At 48.6% G+C, this 22,900-nt stretch overlaps 1 protein-coding gene across 1 annotated transcript; it reads right to left on the bottom strand.

The window, feature by feature from the left end:
* Positions 1-904: 904 nt before the first annotated feature.
* LBH (LBH regulator of WNT signaling pathway) lies at positions 905-22,503 on the bottom strand (the record flags this gene model as incomplete). The annotated part of the gene is made up of 3 exons (XM_084235647.1): positions 905-1,090; positions 19,731-19,833; positions 22,478-22,503. The coding sequence occupies 3 exons, from the start codon at positions 22,501-22,503 to the stop codon at positions 905-907; spliced, it is 315 nt and encodes a 104-aa protein (XP_084091773.1).
* Positions 22,504-22,900: the final 397 nt, after the last annotated feature.

Genomic DNA, 22,900 nt, shown 5'->3' with positions numbered 1-22,900 from the left:
GCAAGAAGGAGGCTGCCCTGGTCCCATTCTGGGCCTCCCCTCAGACTTGGAGAGCAAGTCTGGGGGAAGCAGTGAGGAGGGAGCTTTTTTCCAAAGGTCCACCTCGTTCCTCCAGCAAGGGCAGGGGATGCTTTCCTGCTCCCCAAAGGGCTGGCGTCAAAAAGGATTAATCAGGGGACAGAAGCTCAAAAGGGCTCCCTCTTAAAAAAAAAAAATTAAAAAGGCTTCAGATCTGCAGGTGTGTGTGAACCTGCCCCAACCAGAAACAGAGCGTCTCCCTCCCCACCACCTCAGGCTGGCTTTGCAGGCAGCCAGTGCCTACTGGTGTCCTCACCTGCCACCCCATAACAGACGACACCCCTGAAATAAAAGCAAAAAGCTGGCGGTGGGCAAGCTGGGGAGATGTAAAGTCTTTGTTGTCTGATGCCCCGAAAGCCTGGGCAGATAATCACCCAGAAGTACTTCCTGGCTGCCTTTGGCTGCTCAAAGGTCTCAGCCTGTGTTTTCTCTTTCAGCTTGTTTGCTTTCTTACCCCAAGTGCTCCTTGCTTGCTTTGCACATCCCCGCCCCCCAGAGCCCACTGGAATCCCACCACCACCTCTAGCCCGCCTGGTTTCAGATAATGATCTCGCAAAGATGCAGTTTGCAGCACCCCCCACCCCTGCTCTCAGCAGCTTCCTTTCTCAGAAGGCCTTGCAAAGTGTCGCAGAGGGCTCCGCTGCCCGACGTTTCAAAAAAAGAAAAGAAAAGAAAGAACACCAACTCAGTGATTTGCAGGTGCAGAGCAGAAGCCACCGTTCGACATTTTCACAACTATTGCGGCTGGCGCTCTTCCATCCCACCGGGAGAGAACACAGTTCAGGTACAGACGCGCTGCTGGACCCCGTGGGAGTCCGCGGGGTCTCTACTGCTCCTTGTTTTCTTTCGTTTCTTCACAGTTGTCCTGCTCATCCTCCTGAACCAAGAACTCCTCAGGGGGCCACCGGAGCTCCCCGCTCTCCACCTCCCCCTCTGTGGGCTCCACCACGATGGAGGGCAGGCGGTCCTTCAGTTTGCAGCAGCGGTCAAAGTCTGACGGGTCGGGGAAGATCTGAAATGAAAGCAGAGCGAATGCTCGGTCAGGTGCAGAGCTGAGTAGAGAAATTCCATTCCTCATTTCACACGCAAGTGCAGGGGCCTCAGCCTCCTCCGGGCCTCAGCCTCCTCCGCTGTGTTCCAGGGTGTGTGCTACACCCTGGGGGTTCTGGGGGGAGGGGCAGGGGAGGGGACACATTCTGGGGCAACAAGGAAAACCATCCCTCAGCTTATGGTTGGAAGTTTGCAGGCAAGTCTAAGAGGTGGCGTCGCTCTGTACCTTTTCTTTTAATTTTACCTTCAGATGAAAAAATGCAAAACCATGTCATCCCCAGTTAAGTCACATCTCCTGTGATTTTCATCTCTGAAGGTCTCCCATCTCTTAGCTGCTTTCACCCCTGCAAGAGTCAACATCGCTTTCCAGAGTCCCATCAAGCGAGGTTTCTTTTTTAAGACCTGCTCTGTGTCTTGCCCGGAGTTGGGAAAAACCCCAACCTGGATATAAAACCGACGGCCACACGTGGCTCTACAGATTCCCTTTGCACACACTGCCCTGTGACTACAGCTGACCCAATTCTTCGCCTAGCAGCTTAAGTACTTAATCCAGTGGGCTGCCGGCCCTTGCCATTCACAGCCCTCTGCCACTCAGCTGAGAGCCAGAGGGGAGCCTCTGTCCTGGATGCTGGGCTCACCCAGACACAGAGGTGGAGAACCACACAGCACCTTCAAGGTCATCTCTCCCAACCTCTCCATCTGATTGATGAGGAAATCGAGGCCCAGAGGGATCACTCCCAAGGAGAATTGCTCAAGGTCACAGTTTGTTAATGGCAAAAGAAAGGAAAGCAAAACTAGAAGTGGGTGGAGACACATGTTTGAAGAAATTCTGACTCAGAGAGAGCCAGGCCCAGCCAACAGGTGCCTTATGTTCCCGAGAGGAAGAAGAAATGCGGTCCTGCAAACTCAGGCCTTCCCAACCTGTTCAATCTTCCTGCACCCCAAACCCCAGCAGCGCTGTCCGTCACAGGACAGTCCATATCTCAGGCTGCATGGGGCTCCTGGGAATCATGGATTTCAAGGAAACCTCCCCAATCCCTGCAGACAAGTGATTATTAACCATTTATCCAATAAAGTCCTATTGCTGGGGATTAAGCCTTAAGCCAGCTGCACAACCAGGCATCATTAAAGACTTAATGAGGCTCATAAAAAGTATCATAATGGCAGCCAGGAGGAAAACGAGGCAGAGGAGGGTGAGGCCAGTGTGGGTCAAAGAAGGCATGGGAAATGCAGGCCCCCACAGAGGCTTTCTCCTCCTCATGCAGCCGACCCTGCAGCTCTGCTCTGGACTGGGCTGTGCACACAGACTCATGTGTGCTGAGCTGAGAAGGTCAAGTGGTTTTTCGGGGCCCCTTCTCACTTCTCATGTGAAGCTGGAGTCCCTCTCTGTGCAAGCTTTGGGAGTAAGCAAGGGGAGCCCCATCAAGTGGAACCAAGGCTCTTTCAGACATCCTATCCTTTAAGCCTGCCCCCCTCACCCCCATCTGAAGAGTGGTGATACTGGGATTCCTGGGACTCTGGAGGGCATAGGGAAGAGCCAGGATTCAAAATTAGATCTGCTGCTTTCAGCAACTATGTCTTTTGGAAAATGAATGGATACCACTGGGGAAACACACCCATTTCACAGACTAGCCTGGGCGGGTAGGCAAGACTCTGGACTCTAACTGCCTTGGTGGTTACTAGAGGCCCCGGTTCAGGCGTCCAGATGACCACTTGGGCACAGGCCCAGAGGATGAGCATCCCAGCTTGTTCGCACTCTTCAGGACCCAAGACAGAGCCGTGGGATGTCCAGAAGAGGTGGACACCTGGGCCTGCCTCTCCCCACTGACCACAAGTCCAGCGCTGCATGCACTCTGTGACTCCCCAGCTGAGAGGGGGCAACCTGGTTCTAAGTATGGTCATCAAGGGAGCGTAAAGGGACAAGATCCAGGCCAAGGCCAGAGCAGGAGGAGGACATTAAGGTGGAGAGCATGTGATACCATTGCGGGCTGGGAATAGGGCTTTAACTAAAATTAGGGGGCGGGGGGATAATGACGAGGAAGATAGGAAGCTATGCCAGGCTTATATGCAGAGCAGGACCTCAATCTTCACAATAACCCTATGGCTTATGTAGTAGACTGATACCTATTTTATAGATGAGGGCACTGAAAGCACAGAGAGGGTAAACCACATGCTCAAGGCCACACAGCTGGGAAATCACTGAAATGTGGGCCCACATTCAGACATGTAGGACTTCCAGTGAGGCATTATTTGATAACACACGGTCAAGCCACAGACCCCAGAGTGTCACTCTGTCCTTGGAAGGCATCCCTGGTAGAACCCCAATTCAGTCCTCTCACTGCCTGCACCTCAGTTACTCCTTTTGAGAAAGCGACCTTCTTGTCTCACTAGATGGATACAAGTTCTTGGCAAAAATAAAGATGCTTTGAGGACAGATGCTAAATTCAAATTGGAATGTCCCCTTTGGAGCAGTTTCAACAGAACTACGATAAGTATTCAATCTCCAAACAAGAGGCAGCAATACTAACACGGTAATTAAAATAACTTCAAACAATGCCTTTCATACCAGGCGCTGCACAATTAAGTCTTTTAAGTCCTTGGGGGAAGTCTGAGCATTGAACTTCTGATACTGCTTAGTTGCCAGAGAACTTTGCTCCTTGAATTGCTCTAAGCAGGAGCTATTAATTTAAAAAAAAAAAAAAAGATTTTTTTTAATAAAGCCTGTTAATTGTACTTTAAATTTTATAATTTATGATTATAGTTTATAACTATTTAACCCTTCCATCAGAGATCTTATTTTATGATCAGATAATACCAATTTAAATCTCTGAAAATTATAGCTGTCTCTAAAAATAAACAAAATGCTCCCGGAACCAGTTTCTCATTTCCTTACACACTGACAGAAAGCCTTGCAAAGTGCTGCTGAGTATTTTGCCAGCACAATCTTATCTCCGACAGCTGCTTAAGAGACTGACCCCAAGGAGGTCAAGATTTTTCCACTAAGTCATGCTTTTTAATCATCTAGGCAGCAGAAAAATGAGAGGTTGCAACTGCAATTTGACTGGGTGGGGAAGGCAGTGGAAAAAAGGACTCAAGTCAGACTTGCCAAGCACATGACAGGTAGGTTTGAGGTGGCAGGCCAGCCCAGCATGCTGTCTGCCTGCAGGAACTGGCAGGGAATAAAAGAACTGCCCCTGTTCCAAAAAGAAACTGCTTCTGGTTAAACCTCTTACCGCAAAGCACCTCTTTTCTCTGGACTAGGGAAAAGGCAAAAGCACAAAAAATCCTTTTCTCTTCCCTCTAAGGGTAGGTCATCTCCAAGAAGCCCACCAAGGCAGATGGGGAGGGTCTGAGAGGCATTTCTACCCTCCCCCCAGGGGAGGGCAGATCTAGAAGCATCTGTCCAGCTGTGATTCTCGCAGCCCTGCTTGGGACCACAGCCAGCTATGGACTTCACATACAGCTGTCACATACAGTCGCCAGGGCGGGTGGCTCAGCTGAAACTAATGGACACCAGTTCCTTCCTTTGCAAATAAAGTCTTCAAGATCAGAGACACTGAAAAAATGCCGGGGCCTGCGTGCCCCATGGTACAGGAAGACTTGCAAACCTGGTGTTGGTGAATTTCAATTTCATAAGAGGCACATTTTCGGAGCCTCCTTCAAGGTGGCCTTCAATCCCAACAGACCCTGACGTGTTGGGAACTCAAGTGACCTGAAAGGTCAGCATTGCTGACTTTTAGAACCATCTACAAGGAAGAAACAGTTGGTGAGCTATAATTTGGATGCCAATCTACTGGAATTTCTGGTTGTACAGATCAGAACTACCCAATAGAACTTTCTGTGTAATGGAAATGTTCTCCACCTGTGCTGTCCAACAGTAGTGATAGCCACATTTGACTAAAATGTTTAGGTTTCTTTAATTTCTAACACAAATTTATATACGTAAATAGAACACAAGGAGCTACGTGTGGCTAGTGGCTACTGCACTGGACAGCACACATATTAAATGGTTAAATAGAAGGACGATGAAGGCAGGAACACTCAGGAGGTTGGGCTGATGACCCAGCATCGGCAGCCTCAGAGCAGAGTATCTGTGTTGAGGGTAGACTTGGGAGATAAGGAATGAGCAGGCTTTTTGCTGAAGTATGAAAGCTGCCGATCAGTCAGCTCCCATTTCACCCATGCAGAGGAACTGAAAGGCAATACCCAGGGTCCAAAGGTCTGAAATTTGGGGACCCAGCTATCAACTGTCTGCTTCTTAGCCAGGTGACCTAAACCTGGCTGCCTCTGGGGGGTGGGGGGTGGGGCGAAGAGAGAGAAAGAGAGAGAGACAGAGAGAGAGAGTTGGGGGGGGGGTGTCTGGCACCTAGGATGGAAAATGTGAGTGATTCTGGTTGGAGCAGTCCTCGCCTGGGTGCATGCGTCCCTCAGCCACCATCCCTGACAAACAACCTGAGCTGGCCACAAGGAGGGCGTAGGGCCCGCAGAGCTGGGAGATGCTAACAGGGAAAGCAGACACCAGCAGGCGGAGGAGATGAAAGGTGGTTAACTGGACACAAAGGGCTAATTACCAGCTCTGCAAGCTGAGACCCTGGGAGCTTGGACATCCTGCACCTCTTGCTGGGGTGTGTGGAGAGGCGAGGTGGGGCAGAGGGCCTAACATGAATAACCACTAGTTTCCCAGGCGCTGAGAGGAATCTGCCTCAGCAGACAAAACCACCTATTAAGCCTCTCCCCTCTCTGGCTCCAGAGGGGAAGAAATCAACCTCAAACCTGCTATGGAAAATCACCAGTCCCACAGGTAGACCAGGAGTCTGACAGGCCTGGCTGTCCCCATGCACCCCTATCCTATTATCCCCATGACCTTGATTATCATCTTAACTTCACTGAGTCTCACCTGCCTCCTGAATAAATTGAGGGAGGACCATAAGACAGACCACAGGATACTGCCTGGTGAGCCCCACCACAGCCCTTGACATGCTCCTAGCTGCAGAGGCCCACAGCCACTCCTCACTGTACAGTGGGGTTCAAGCTAAGTCCCATCTTCAAAGGTTTTGAAGACAATCAAATACAGGTTCATGAGAACATGTCCAGCAAACTTCACATTCCTGCTGCTGGTTTCCTCAGGGAAATGAGTCCCCAGGGAGTATTAAAAGTGAGGGACTAGAGAGTCAATAGCTGTGCTGACTGGGGACAGGAGCAGAGAAGCAGCACTCCTGGGCTTATGTGACTAATTCTAGGCCAAATTCTTTAGAGAAATGGTTACGACTTCATTGTCTCCCTCCCAGGGCCTCTGTTTCCCCAGGGCACCAGTTAGGTCAGCTGGGATGGAATTCCTGTTTTGTCTAGATCCTAATTTTCCAGTGGACGCCCCTGCAGCCCCAGGTTCCTCCAACATGCATCACCCCCTTGGCCATCTCCAGGGACTCACCTCCTGGCTAAGTGAGAGCCCTCCTGCCCCTCAGCTTCCCAAAGGCTGCATTTCTCATTTTTCCTGGAGAATAACAGTGATTGGCCTGGTGTGTTTACTCCTTCCAAGGAGGGGCTAATTTACAACAATAGGCAGATCCCAAGCAGCATTCTGCTCAGCTCAGGGCTGAGTGAATAAGCAGCAGCTAATGCAAATGGAAAGTGCACCCTGTTTTTGCCCCCTAACCTATGGGAAGGCAAGAAATAAGCTCTGAGATACCCGTCTCTTGCTATTTTATCATCATCATCATCACCATCATCTGCATTTTACTGACTTTCCAAAGTGAAATGTGGCTGGTAAGAACAGAAAGAACATTCTCCATTGTCAATTCAACTGCCAGTCACCTTGTTCTCCAGCTCCTGGACTGGGGCTGTGGAATATCCACCTCCCCTCCTGCCCTTCCCTGGTGTCTGTAATCCTATAGACTTGAGCAGAGATTTGAGGCTTTATAACAACTGTTCGCTCTCCTTCCTTTGGATTAATGATGCTTAAGTCTCCAGCCTTGAAACTTAAAAGAAAAGGAAATCCTTTGGATAAACACCATCTTTCATAAACATCTCTCAAATGTACACCCATCCTGCAAGTCAAGAGTTCCAAATTCCAATCAATTAGCACTAATTACAACTGATAACTCTAGGCCCTGGGAGCTGATGGACTTTGGAATGTTAAAGAATGTTTCTCAAATTATTCCAGGGCAGTGAGAAAAGACTGTATTCAGGAGGCATAGATGATTTCAAAGACCCACATCCTATCAACCATATCATCGCCCATTAACAAAGACAGCCTCCTGGACATCTCCAGGTCCCTAGGGATGACGTCTCCCTCTCTGTGCTCCTCTGTTGGTGCTCCCTCCTTTCTCTCAGAAAGCCAAACCTGCCATGTCCAACCATTCTCTTAATTTTCAGAGACAAAATGTTGAATATTTGGCCTGGTCCCACAACCTTCCCATCCTGTCTAGTCACCTGGCATCCAAACCCATGCCATATGGAAACAACTCTTTTAAGTCTCTAGGACTTCCTTAGAGCCCTACCCCAGGGCCTTTGCTTGGCCTTGGATCACTACCACCTCTGCCAATGGGCAAGCTTTGGGCTTTCCACCCTCCTGGCTTACACAAGCCTGCTCAGGTTCCCCTCTTGCCTGACCTCATCTCTGTTCCCTCCCTGGTCTCAGTCTCATCCAGCTTTTCTCCAGACTCAGGCAGCCTCCTCGATGCACCTGTCCCTCTTACAATGAGAATGCCCCATTCTCCAGCTGCACTGCCACCTTCCCACAGCCATGAAGCATCTCCACTGGGGTGACATCCATCACCTGACACTATCAACTAATTTAATTGCCTTTAAGTTAAAAACTTTTTTCTCCCATACAGAAAGCCTCGCTTGGTGGTAGGTCTTATAAAAGAGGCCCAGAGATATTAATTGATCAGAACTTCACTGTGGGTGCTAAATATTGAAGCAAATGGGGCTCTATTCCTAGAGTTCCACTCATCAATTTGAGGCAATACACACTACAGGGGGGAGAGCTGGCCTAGTGTCCTCTCATCAGAAAGCTTCTGCTCGGTCTGCAGAGGTTCAAATCCCAAGATCCTCACAGGGAGGGAGTGTCCACGGGAGGGAGTTAAATATTTTTTTAACAATTCTAAGATGTTATTTACTTTTTTCCCCTGTGCTGAAAAACTATGGTTATTTCAAATTGGGCATTTGGTAGACATGTTCTCAAAAATGAACAAAACAAGGCTGTCACATAAAGGGAAATGACTGATATTATTAGTTACTAATAATAAAAACTTTCAAGTGAAAATGTTGGAAAACTTGCATTAGTGATATAAAAAGCAGTGGTGGGTGGAAGAGCTGTCACCTTAGCAAGAATTAATGAATGCACTTATGTCCTTATTCACCAGCTCACACTGGCCGTTAAAGAAAAACAGCATGTTCTTGATGAAGCCATAAAAATTTTTATTCAATATTGATCCTTGTTGCTTTACTACTCCATGTGATAAAATGGAAAGTCAAACCCTTCTAGTACATGTCAAAGCCCAGTGGCTGTCTGGAGGAAAAGCACCCGTGTGAGGAGTTGCAAGCTGAACTAGCCACCCTCCCACAGAACACAATTTCCTTTTGAAAGAAAGATCAACCTACAAACTACGCTTATTCCCACTGGGTATCTTGTAGACATGTTTTCAGAAATGAGCAAAATGAGTCTGTTACTTCAAAGAAAATGACTGATAGTATTGGTTACCAAAGATAAAAATTGAGATTTCCAGCAAAAATTAGTTGGAAAACTTGTCTCAGCCAGCCTTGGTTTGACAGCTTCCTGATACATGAAGAGTTTCTGATGAGACCGTTAGAGATAGAAACAAATGTGATTATATTGATATTATATAATGAAATGCGTCAACATTTGGAAGAGCTACATGACTCGGTGAACCTATATTTTCCAAATGATCAATGTACCACATTTGTGAAACTAAGTATGAGAAAAAGATTCTTTCAAAGTACTAAACTGATGGATTTTAATGTAAGTGTACAAAATGTTCATTCAGATTCCACATTGACACTGACCTTTAAGAAACAACCACATGTCAAGTTTTGGTGAAACAGCAAAGAAAAGTACCTAAAACGTTTGTTAGAATATTTCTTTCCTTTCTAACTACATATGTGCACAGGCCAGATCTTCTTCATTTATTTCAACCAACACATACGGCAACCAATTGAATGCAGAAGCAGATATGAGAAACTAGCTGTCTTCCATTAAACCAGATATTAAACAGATTTGCAAAAAATGTAAAACAATGCCTTTCTCCTCACTAAACTCTTTTGTTTTGGAAAATATATTTTTATTAAAAACTCCTATTCATATTAACATGTAATGGCTTTATTGTAAAGAAATTAATAGTAAACATTTTAAAATTCTGTCATAATATCAAAAGATAAAATTCATATAAACAAATATCCCGGGGAGGAGGGTGTGTACATTTTTTTTGAATGTAAAAAGAACTGAGAGTGAAAACTTTGAGAACCACTAGCTTAGAGGAATAAAACACCCCGAGGAAGATGACTCTTTGAGTAGTACCAAATCAGTTAAGGAGCAATATACTTTAAGACTGGAAAAGATTTGAGGGGAACATAAGAGGTGCCTTCAAATACCAAAAATCTGACATGAAAAAAAGAGGGGGCCGCCCTAGGATCAGGATGGAGGATTTTATCTCATTCTGTAACTGTCTAGCAGAAATGACAGATCAACTCTCTCCCTTAGACATGGGGAAACAAAGGTCCAAAGAGGTGATGGGAGTTGTCTCAAATGGCACAGATGGTAGCAAAACCAAGGTCAGACACCTATTATCCAGATCTGTAGCCTATACTCCTTCTGCACCATGCAGGTCTGAGCTCTGTCAACAGCTGAGACCAAGAGCACCAAGGTGACCCAAGTCTGCTCCACTGTAGGGAGACTGGACCAGTCTCCTCTGGGTGCTAGAGAACTGCAGTTGTCATTCTAAGGAGTATACATGTCCATGGTCGCCAAACTTTTTGTTTGTGTATTCCCTAAAGGAATTTTTAGAAATTGTCTCCATTTTTAAGCTGACATATAAATTTTCTGCTGTTATAAATATTAACATGGCATTATAATAATAAAATACTTCATCTTAAAATGAAATGTTTATACCACATTTTTAACATGAATGCAATGGCTAATAATTAGCAATTTGACATCAACCATCACCTATTAAAAAATTCATAAATAAGCTCCCAATCCAATTTTATTCCTTTTTTTTTTTTTTACTGAAACATTTCCAGTCTACTTCTGGAATTTGATCTATAATATGTTTTCATGTTTAAAAGTTTTTGGCCATTCTTTTTTTTTTACCCCACACATCTCTGCAATGAAAAGATGTGTTCATGTATATAATTTGTCACTGAATGTATTTATGTCCCAGGATCCTAAGGCTTCTGATTAAATTCTGGACTGGCTTATTGCAGCTACTAGCATATGACTGATAAATAAACACGTTGCAGATAATTATTAAACACAAAGGCAAACTTGCTGGCTTGGTTTCTTAATGTGATAGTTGGGTGGGATTTATGGGGCTTCCTGGATGGAACATTTTGATGGTCCAGTTGTTTGAGGCCCCCCGCGGTTTCTACATCTGAGGGAAAGGCAATGCATAAGGCTCAGAAAAGGCGAGAGGCAGATCCTTCTCATGTAAAGGGGGAGGAGGCCCATCATGACAGGAAAGGTAGGAAAAGAAAACTGTTGTAGCCTGTCTCAGGAAGTGCAAATTTAGAAAAGCAAGAGAAGGAAGCTGAAGATGTGGAAATTGATTTCCCGAAAATGCTCTCTTTGTCATATCCCTTGGAAAGTTTCTGTGAACCCCAGGGCAGCGGGGGGCGGCTGTCCTCCGGTTCTAACACTTTGTTAAAATGTGAAGTGGTGTATACATAGAAGCATTAGTAAGAAATAATTTGGTGTGAAAATTAAAGTGCCTAGGTAAACACCTAGGAAGAATCTTGAGGCTTCACCGGCTATATCTAAGGTGGCAAATGGCCAAATAAAGACAGAAATCATAATTTAGTCTAAGAGGATACGTCCAACTCTACAAGAAAAAAATCATTTGTGGTAACAACAATGACACAGGCCTCAGGAAGCTGGATACTTTCCTCGTTATTCCTTCATTTCCACACATCCACATTATCTTCAATTATATTTTTCTATACTTACTTATTGAATTTTTCTTATGAGAGTCTATAAATGGAAATTTATTTCTATTTTTATATATGGAAAATTATTTATTACCTGTCATAGGTAGCAATCACAAAAATACACTAAGATTTTAAAATGTGTCTGTGTAATATCTAAATCAAGGTTATAAACTGCCACACGCAAGTAAACCCTATTGGGACATGGGCCAGGCTGTCTGCTGTTGCAGAGCACTTGGCACCTTGCAGAGTTGCTGGGCTGAAGCCCCTTGAGCCCTGTGCCCAAGACTTCCCTAGTGCCCCAGCCAGTGCATCCTTCGTTCCAGGGAAGCAATACTTCTACACCACAACCATCGCATGAGCCAGACCTGGAATCCCAGGAAAACCAAGATGGCTAAGGAGACTGAATGTGCATCTGCTTAACCTTCTTAGGTCATCCTCAATGTCATTAGTAGAGCAAAGGAGACATGTAGGGCAGTCGCCGACCCATGTACAGTCATAATGCAGACATGTGTCAACATACCGTATATGAGACAAGAATACGATCATCAACTATTTTGCAGTGCTGGCTAAACATCTCCAAAACATCAATGGTTATCATCTCTGCTTGAGAAAGCAATTAAACTAGAGGAAGATGTACAACCTCTTCTAAACACTTTAAAATAACCAACTAGCTTGCTGACTATCCACAAAGAACCTCTCCTACCCATGTCTACAGATTTTGCACCCCTGGAGTTTGAGCTTCTAGAACCTTCTATGCTGGGAGCTTGAACCAAATATGCTACAATCTAAATAGTCAAAATACGTAGTGGTATCTAACAAAATGAAATGCTATTTTATAAAGAAAAATAAGTGACAAGAAAATAGTGGAAAAAAAGATTCACTATGGCATATACAGTATTACTTTAATTTCATTATTGTAAATATAAATATATAGAAAAATACAGGAAGTAAACATATCAAAATGTTTTGTTAATAGAAGTATAGGAATATGGGGTTTTTGTATATTTTTGTATTTCCCTAAATACCTATAAGGATTAAATATTACCTTCCTAACACATGCACACATACCTTTTGACCCAGAGATTATATTTCCTAAGACTCTAAAGAAATAGTAGAAGCTAGGACAAAGGTTTTTATATACAAGTCATAAAGAAATCATCACATTATTCATGAGGAAAAAATGTTTACATGAGAAAAATTTCAACAATTGGAAAACAGGGAACTGAGTTACATTTTAACTTTGTGATGTAATACTGTGCAGTTATTAAAAGTGCTGGTGCTGAAGCATTTTTAGGATAAGTTGCAATGTGATGCTGGTGACTTACATATTATTAAAGAAAAAAGCAGAATAATCCTGTTTTCTTAACTATATAAAAATACAAGTGCATTGAAAAGAAGGCAAAGGATGCCAAAATTTTAATAGCTATGCTTTATGCTTGGCAAGATTATGGTAAATGGAAAACAAAAGCTTAGTGAAGAAAATAAAAATTGTACAATGGACATGTGTTACTTTTAAAATTTGAACAGTAAGCACAAGAATAATAAAGTACATACTTTACCAATGAAATTATTGGAAAAGGGGGAAAGGATAAGAAAATTTTCCTATAATTACAACACTCTCATCTACAACCATTATTAACATTCAGCCCTTCCAGTCACATGAGTATGCCTGAGTTGTGAGTGAGTATGAGCCTGAACATGTGTGTGTGTGTGTGTGTGTGTGCGCGCGCCTGCGAATGGGGGGTCATGGGGGAGTGTGCATGCACACATGTGAGTGAATGTGGGTGTGTGAATGTGTACAAGTGGACAAGCACACACTTGTGAGCGTATGAGTGCAGGCATCTCGGGCTTGTCCAGACAGATCACCAGCTCGCACTACCCACACACCTTGCGCCAACGGCCACCTGCTAAAGTAGAGTTTATATCCAGGGCTGTGTCTGGAGAAACACTTAGGAATTTGGGAAAGCAAAGGATAAGGATAGCTCTCAGATCCAAGGTGGACCAAGTATTTCAAGGGTTCCAAAGTAAAGGCAGAAGGTGAGTTCAAGGTATACTATATATTCTCTGTGGGAACCACTGAATCAAAGTCAAGCCTGCTCAGGCCATTTCTACCTTAGTGAGAGATCCAGAACCTTCCTTCCCATTGTCTGCAATAAAATTCCTAGCAGAAGGCCTCCCTGGTGGTGCAGGGGTTAAAGACAGCACTATCAAGCTGTTGCCAGCCACTGCAGCACAAGTTGCATTCCCTGGCCAGCCAAGGAGGTGACCCACATGGCGCAGCAGACCTCTCCTGTCTCACCCGCTGCTCCCCTCAGCAGTGTATTTCACTCTGCCTGTTCTGCTCCCCACCCTGTCTCTGGTGAATCCTCTAAGCACCCCCTACACACACATGCGCGCGCACACACCCCTCTGGCTATCCCCCACCTCTTGAATGCATAAATAAATAAATCTTTAAAAAAAAAAAAACATTCCTGGCTGAGAAGAGACAAGCAAGTGGTCAGTCTACCTCAGCTAAATGGCTGGGTGCCCCTTCTATACACTCTCCCCAAAAGGAGTTTCTGACAGGCAAGGCAACTATGTCCCTAGGGAAGGGGTGAGGGACTCCCCAAACTTTTGCAAGGTCAAAATGCTAGCTTGACGACAATCTGGAAAATCTTTGGGCAATTTTTAATTTTTTTTCTCCAGAAGCTGTGTCCCTAAGGGACTCCTCCTCTGCCCTCCCCCCGCATGTGAAGCAGCAGACACACAGCGCTTGATTGATTGATAAGGAACCTTCCTGAGGAGGCCGGGACTAGGCAGGCGAGAGGCAGCAGAAGCAGCACATCGGCCCCCAGACTGGGAAGGAGTGAAGCCCCAGCAGCACGGAGCCCTGTGCTAAGCTCTGAGGATTATTTCGGGACTCAGGCTGGAAGATCACTTCAGGACAGGCACTAGACGCCCAGGAATAGCTCTTGGCTACAGTCACAAGATTCGCCACCCAAACTCATCCCTTTCCCTAACGCTACAATCCTCCTTCCTGTCCAATGTGGGAGACTGGGCCAACAGAGAACGATGCAGATCCTATAAAAATCTAGCCCAGGGGATGGCCGAGGTAGAGGGGTAATTCTCAGCCCCAGAGGCAGAAGGAGGAGCGTCCCATCAATCACTCAGCACTCATTAGGCAACTATTTGCAGCACACTATGCCCAGCATTGTGGGAACAAAGAGCAGTCTAAGACATGGACCCCGACTCTGGGGAGCCCTGAACACACCACCCCACTCAAGAGGCGTCAGGCTTAACACAGGCCCTTTGAGAGAAGCCAGGGCTGTATGGGCCCAGTGTGCAGCACTCGGGCTGGGAGAGTGGAGAAAGTTTGTTCTCTCCAGGACCAGGCTACAGACTCACTGTTGTGACCACGGTGTGTGTGTGTTGGGGGAAATCCCCCACGGGAATAATTCCACTCCTCTGGGGGCCCTAAACCAGGGGCATTCCAAAGCAGTGAACGCGGTGTTTGTAACGCTCAGAGCATGGGCAGGAAGGTGCTACATCCCTCATGCAAAGGAGGCTTGATCTGAACAAAGTGGGCACTGACTCAGAAGGAGGCTGTGTGTGTGGCCCCAAACCACCCAGAGAAGTGGATCCTGGGCTCTGTACCGTGTGGCATCTGCCATATGGCATCACATGATGATTGTTTTACCAGGCGGGGAGCCGGGTAGAGGGACAGGGATGGGAGAAAGAAAACTCGCGGCCATTCCGGTAACATGTCATGTCCATGGCTGGACATCTCCTGCCAAGTGCTGTGGGATTTTAGCTTTATGTCTCTCCAGGGACAACTGAGGCTTTTTAAGTCTGCTGTGAAAGATCATTTCCTGGCGACCACGGGACTTCTGTGCAGCCACTCAGCAGGGCCTTGAAAACTGTTGAGAACATTGGGGGTTGGGCAGGTGGGTATCGGGGCTGGTGATACCCACTGAGACTAGGGGAAGGGGTAGGACACATGTAGTTATAAGTTATGCCAGATGGCACGCTGAGGAGGGTTGTGGGAGACAAAAGCAAGGACACCACTTCCTTGAGGGTTTAACCCAAGGAGAAGCTCAAGCCATCACTCATTTCAGCACAAGCACTTAGCAAAGGGGGCTGGCACAGGTGAAGTCAGGCTCAGGGGGCCCTGGAGAAAGAATCAGGTGCGAAGAAGAGCTGTAGGTATGTAGTGATAAAACCAAGCTGATTCTTTGAGAGAGGAGTTGCTGCTTCTGATAGTCAGAAGGTGGGGAGAAGAGAGTCAGCTTTTGTTGAGCCTCGGAGATAGAAGAGGCTGAGCGGTCCTGCCCAGGGAGAGGCTAGTTCCCAGGCGGCACAGTGCTCTAGCTGCCCTTGATGTGAAGCCAAAACCAAAGCTTTCGGGGCTGCAAGAAGCAATGCCAAGGCTGTGGCCAAGAGAGCGTACCCACCACTCCCCTTATCCCTGCCGTATAAAGTGCCTGGCGATCCTGCCCTCCGGTATTGGGAAAAGCAGGGGGAGATGCAAGGAAGCTCTTAGCTCAGTGGATCAAAGGAAAAGCATAGGGCGTGAGGCTCTGTGGCACGTGAAGTGCCAGCTCCTCTGGTTCCTAGGCATCCTTCCTGGCTCCGCTGGAGGGAAGCCCAAAGTCTGTCTGACATGGATGAATGTTGAAAGGCAGGAGTACGTGACCAAGGAAAAAAAGCAAGAACGGAAGGAGTACAAGGGCAACAAGCTAAGGGGCACGTGCGGTGCTGATCAAAGAGGAATTTAAAGAGCCTAAGGAAGGATAAAGTTATCAGATCTGGGCCCAGATGCTTTAGAAGGGCCAGTTTTAAATGAAAACCAAGGGGCCATATCTCTGTCTAGAACTCAGTGATAATACTGCAGAAACTTGCATGCCATCCTTGGGGAGAGGGAAGGGAGTTAGGACAAAGGTCAGAATGCCCAGAGCCCTCGGCTTGGGGCACAGCCAGTGACCAAACACCCAGGTCTGTCACCCTTGCAGGACCCAGGCCCATGCAGCACAGAGGGGGAGCCAGTCAGAGAGTGCATCTCAAAGCCCACGTTCTTAGCACTCTGGAGCCAAGGCAGGGCCCTGCATGGCAAGCCCGACTTGCTTCTGTGGACTAGGGAAAGGAAGAAGGCTAAGTGGCAGGTATTCTCCCTCGCAGGCTGGGAAACAGGAAGCCCACAGATAGTGTTGGGAAAGAGTGCAGCCACCAGGGACAGAAATGTCCTCCCAGAGGCCTACCCACTCAGCACGTGAGCTGGCAGCCACCCACAACCCACCCTAATGGGCTCAGACTTTCTAGTAACTCGCCCACTCGGTGGGTGTCATAATTCATGCCAAGTGAGTGTGCACACTTGGATCTCACGTATCAAATTGAGTCTCTAAATAAATGTTAAATCCAGACAAGGTACCAGCTGTGTCGATTTTTAGACATGCTTGAATATACACACTAACTTTTTTAAGCACGATAGAGTGAGCCTACCCAACTCGTTCAAGGAATTAAAAAGCCATCTATCTGAAGTCTTGATGAAGCTGGAGAAGTGCCTGTAAACCCCTAAACCAGAAGTAAAGATGGCCAAGCTGGGAATCAGGAGACTTGACCTCGCTGAAACAATCACCATCCACTTAGCACCTGCTCTGTGAGGGCCCTGGGTCAAGGAGGGGGCAGGAGGCTTGACAGCTGATGGGCACAAGGCCGGTCATAAGTCACCTCCTGCCCTCAGACAGCTGGGCAGGGAGAAGACCAGGCAGTCTGGGTATCCTCAAAATCCAGGGTGGCAACCTTTCAAAATGCAAAATGCCACAGGTGCTAAAAACAAGGGGTCACATCTGGGGCAGAGAAATCAGGCAAGCTTCGTTCTTGGTAGGTCTGGAAGGTGGAGGAGTGACTGACAAAACCCAAAGTGCCTATTTATTTTACGACCTTGTTTCAAGGTCAAATCACCGGTCTGATATTCTATTTCATCTGCCAAGTAGGGATTGATGTCTCCTTTCCACTTTCAGTGCCTTGGAAAAGCAGGTCTCAGTAAAAAGCACGTACTATTATTACCCTCAGGAGGCATGCCAAGAACAGAGCTCTGAGGTCTCCCGCCCCCAGATCTGAACCGAGCCTGAGCACGCAGAGCAGACGGGCTCCCTCCGGCCAAGTACAGTGCCAGCCAATCCCCAGAGCTCCGGTGGGAATGTGTTCAATTGGATGGCACTAGCTTGGAGTGGGCCAGACACTATCAGTCATATGCCAATTGTCAGTCCAGTTCACTGCAGAGCCCTGCACCTGGCATAAACAGGGGGTACATGAAGGTGCAACAAAATTAGATTAGAGCTGGGGGTGCTCTCTCAAAATACTAATATTTTTCCAAGTCCAGTCCCGGTCTGACCTTTGTCTTCCAAGTCTTCTTGGATTCTTTCGATCAGATTGCCTTCTTGCCCCCGGCTCTGGGTTGACCACAGTGTTTGCGTTGCTACACCAGGCAGTGTCTAGGTTCCAGCTGTTTTGTGCATGCTGGTTTTCCACACATGTCCTAGACCCTCTGTGCAACACACTGCGTACAACAAGTGCCCCATGCGTGTTGCTTGGTTAAAGAACGCTTTGAAGTCCAGGTAAGTTATCTTAGAGCTGGGCTGTTGCCCTCCCTGTGACCCAGCTAACAGGGACAGATTTCCTAAGGCTGTGAGAACTAGACCCTCAGTCCAGCACCACAAGGGGAGACCTCGAGTAACACCAGAGACATCTTAGGAGCCCAGAGGTGATTTTAATTTCCTGCTGACACTGCAGCCCTTGCCCCCCCACCACCACTTAGCCTTCTGCACCCGGCATTGTGGCCCCTTCCCCAACTGTCACCTGCCCTCATGCTCAGATCTGGCAGAAAGGCCTGAAAGACTGAAAGCATGGGAGCACAGGACTATAGGACCCACCCTTTCCCCTGGAACATGTTTAAACGGAGAATACAAAAGGGGCACATAAGACATACCAGTGACTGTTCGGAAGCGTCCTGTGACAGAAATCTAAAACCCAGAGCTGAAAGACAACCTTACCTATAACCACAAAGAGATTCAGTCTGATTCAGCGGCTTGGGAACTGGTATCCAAAAACACCCCAGCCAGGGGGCCAGGAAACTTCCACCCTCCCACAGGCTGTGGGGCCTCCAATCATCTTCTTGAGGCCCACACTAGGGGAAGAGGGTCTAAAGCCACGAGGGAAAACTATTCCCCTTTTCCCCCTTAGGCTACCCACATACTTATTTCCAGTCAGCAAAAGGGCCTTGATCATAATAATGGCACAAAACAAAGGGGCCTTCTTGAAGCTCCCAGGTAAGTCTGAGGGGGACGCTGTTTTCACTGCCAAGTTATCTTGCCCAGCCTCACCTTGCGTCTTTTTGATGGCCCTCTCTCCATTGTACCCACTTGGGCTTTCTATTTATTTGTTCCTTTACAAAATAAATGTCCCTGGATCAGGCCTAAACAATGACTAGCCATGGTAAGTCCAGAATCCAGCCAAGACCCAAACCCAAGGTCCAGATACACAATACATCCCAAGAGCAGCAAGGCTTGGAGTTCGAGACCCAAGTCACCTACTAGTCTGAGTCCACTTCCTCACCTGTGATACAGAACACGGAGTCCCGCCTCGGAGTCCCAGGGTGACTGTGTCAACATCTGTGGAATGGGCCCATCATACCCCGACTCGTCTTCCCCAGCCAGATGCCCTACACGATTTCCCTAGGCCCAATGTCTTCGCTTATAGATTCTTTTCCCCCACAAATATAATTACCTAGGGATTCCTCTGGAAAGCTGAAAGAGTTGCTTCCCTGGAGGTCACAGCAGGCACTTGAGAGCACTGGTAGAGCTCATGGCTGCCCAGACAGAGCACTGGGCTCAGGATCTAGGGTGTGACTTAGGTAACTTTGAGGCCTGTCAGTATTTGGAATAAGTCACAAAAGATGAGCTCCAAGCCGTCATATCCCTGAGACACCTTCCCTTTGGGGAAAAGGTCTCCTCAACTCAAAGCAGTTTGAACATTAACTCTGTGGGTCAACCATCAGCCTGACAAAGAAAGCTACACTGGACACAGCTATCCCTCCACCGGCCACTTTCCCTATAAGCTGCCCCTCACTGCGACGTTTGCTCTGCTCAAGGTGTGGCTGGAAAGGGAAGCTCTGGTCTGAACCTGACGCACAAATCCTTATCGCCTTTGCCACCCTGAGTGGGAGAGTCGCCGGCAGCGAGGCTGATGCATTAATAGCATCGACTTTTGCTTGCTGAGCCCTCACTGTGTCTTAGGCACGATGAATGCCCACAAATCATCTCAAATGAACCTTCACAGTAACTACGAGGTAAAAGCTATGATGGTCCCATTTTGCAGATGAAGACACAGAACCCAGCGGGCCTCCAGACCCAGCAAAAGCTGTCCGCTCTAAAGAGCCAGAAGGACCCCAGCCCTGAACTCACCTGATAGGAAAGGCCATCTTTTCGGGGGTTGAGACCGATCTCCTCCATAGGTGGGGTGTTCATCATCACCTCAGTCATCTCGGCTGATCTCAGATAGTCAGGGCTGCCAAGAAACCCAGACCAAGAGTCAACATAGACATGCACTTCACACTCCGACGCCCCGTGCGTCCTGCTGTCAGACCCGGCGACTGTCTGGGGGGAGGATGAGCGGTGCTCAAAGCAGAGCCCACAGAGAAACAGCACCTCACAAGCCCAGAGTGTCAGAGCTCTTGACCTCCATCAATAAAGCCCATTTTCTGAAAACCTCTCTGCAAACATCCTCTTCCTTGTCTCCTGTACTAGTCCCAGTGGCACAGAGAGTCTCTGGACTTTCTTCTAAGTGATCAAAAAAAAAAAAAAAAAAAAGTCAGCAGCTGACTCCGTCTGTCTATATTAAATTCAATTCAATCCTTCTCCAAGGGAACCACACATTATTATTACATAATAATAACAGGTCAGCCTCAAGGAAACAGTCCAATAATGCTGCTTTCCTAAATTCTCTCTGTCCTCTGCTGTTCCTTTTTGCAAAATGTCCCACTTAAAGCCCCAAGGGGTCAGCTTTCTGCAAGCTTCACATCTGCCGTCCAAACCCCTTCTCTAGCCCCAGTTACAGCAGCTGCAACTCACAGCCTGAAAAACATCCCCTGGATTAAAAGCCTTAAGGATGCCCAGACTCTGATTGCAAAGGAAATTTCCAGAGGGGCCAAGCTGGCCCACCAATGGCAGACATGTGAAAGTGCTTTGTACTCTGAAAGCAGGATACAAACATTCCATTATCCTCACACAAGTCATGGACACACACGGGGTCCTGAATGCATAAGGCCTAGTAGTGCAGACCAAAGTCAGTATACGGGCTGCACAACCCCCAATATTTTCACCATCATGGTTCTGACACAGGGGTAAAAAGAAAAGTGAAGTAACCTTTCTTTACAGGTACTATATCTAAGAAAGGGGTACCAAACTCTTCTTCATTTTATGGTTACTATATAGAAGCAAAATGGCATTGCATTTGGAAACAGAAGCAAGACTCTGACCAAGCTTTGCCGCTTAGGAGCTGTGTGATCTTGAACAAGTTATATAACCTCTCTGAGCCACAGGTGGCCTGTTTTGTCTATTACCATGATGCTTACAAAGCATATCTGTTATGCTGAAGGACTAATGTTGGGGGAGGGGGTGTCGGAGGGAACACTGCAAACTACCAAGTGCTAATCAACTGTTAGTAACCATTTTTTTTTTAGAAAAACCCGAGACTATAATTTCTCAGGGGATAATAACCCTGATGGGCCCTACCACCCACCGTGGCAAGTTTTTAATAACCGGGGCACAAAGCCTCCACTAGCCATCAAAGTCCCAGCCATGTGGTGTCTGGCGGGTCTCACACCATGGAGGTGGGAGGAAAGTGCGCCCAGGAGACAGCACACAAGCCTCAGGGGGTGGGGAAATTTTTATTTTGTTTTTACAGTTCATTCTCCTCTCTATAAACAGTAAGGCTGGGCTGGGGGAGGGGACACTCGCAAAGATGTTGGGCTTCCGGGCAAGTTTAGGGTTAGGCGCGGGACTGAAAGGCAGTTTGCTCGCGGGTCCCGGAAAGGCTGCAGCGCGCCCAGAGACAGGGGCCAGAAGAGCACCCACGGTGCCTGGTGGAGGGCTGCCCTACCCCTTATTTGGGGCCGTGGTGCCTGCCTGCCCGAAAAGTTGAAGCGACAACTTGAACTTTGCAGTTCCAGGGCTGAACAGGACCGCGCGGAGCTAGAGCTTGCGGGGCCGAGCTCTCTGAGCCCACACCGGGAAGGGCGCTCCGGGGCCTCCCTCGGGCGCTGCTCCCCCCACCCCACCACCAACCCCTCACCCCCCCCCCCCAGCCCTCTCACGCAGCTCCTCCTCTAGCCCGGCAAAGGAGGAAAGAAGCTGCCAGGGCTCAAGTCCCAAGGGCTGGGGCCTGGCTCCCTCACGAGCTTGGCACCCCCGGCACAGCTCCCCACTCCTGCTGCCCGCCGGGCACAAACCCCTGCGCCCCCCACCCCACCCCACCCAGGCTCTACCACCCGACCCGGCGAAGGTGGCTCCTCCCCAGGCCGAGCCTCCACAAAGGCCCGTCGGTTTTTAAGGGCTACGGAGAGGTAAGGGGTCGAGAAGGTGCAGCGTGGTTAGTGGTTTCAGTCGGGTAGCGTGTGGGGAGCGCGTATTTCCCCCACCCCTCGGAGCTCTGCAAACGCTGCCGCTGCACCAGCTCAGCCCGCGCCGCCGGCCTCGACGCCGAGACTTGCATGCAAACAAAAAGAAAGAGGGGAGGGGCCGAGGGGCCGGGGAGCGCAGGACCCCCCAGCGCCGGGCTGGGCGCGCGCCTCCTGCAGCCCTCCTCACGTGGGGGCTTATGAGCGAGTCTCAGGGGTGAACCCGGGCTCTCCCGTCACCACCACCTCCCCCAACACACACACACACACACACACACACACACACACATCTCTCCTAGCCGTCACTTGAGCGAGGGCTCCGAGTTCACTTCCTTTGTCTGGATGCTTTCAGCATCACCGCCCCCCACCCCCCACCTTTGCAACCTTGACGTTGACTCCTGCATGGGCTTGGGAGGCGGGTTAGTGTGGGGCGCCCCGGCTGCCCTCGCTGGGGGCCGGCAAGAGCAGGCAGGCGCCGGGGCTCCGGTGGCACCACCGCGAGACGGATGCGCGCCGAGGGCGCAAGATACTCACCAGTGAATGGGGAAATATACAGACATGAAGTCCTAGGGGAGGCTGACCCACGCCCTTGTGACTTAAAGAGGGTCACTGCGTCCCGAGCAAGGATGTCGCGGGCGCAGCAGGCGCGCGGGCAGGGCTGGCGCGGGCGGCCGGGTGCGGGCACTGGGCGCGCGCCGGTGCGCCTTCCGGAGACGGCCCCACGGCCAGCGGCGTCGGCGGAGCGGACGGAGCTCTCGGTTCTCCACCGAGCTCGCGGCCCCACAAAGAGCCGGGGCAGCCGTCTTTATAGGGGCGGGGGCGGGGCTCGGGCCCAGAGGCCCCGCCCGCCCTCGCCCACTCCTGGAATAACGTCACCAAAATCATGAATGGCTTCAGCGCTCGCAGCTCCTGCGGGCGGCGGCTCGGGGGCGCGCTCGGCTCGGCTCCCGGAGGGAC

The sequence above is a fragment of the Talpa europaea genome (assembly GCF_964194135.1).
Source record: "Talpa europaea genome assembly, chromosome: 6".
NCBI classification, from domain to species: domain Eukaryota; kingdom Metazoa; phylum Chordata; class Mammalia; order Eulipotyphla; family Talpidae; genus Talpa; species Talpa europaea.
This window is presented reverse-complemented; position numbering and strand designations above follow the sequence as displayed.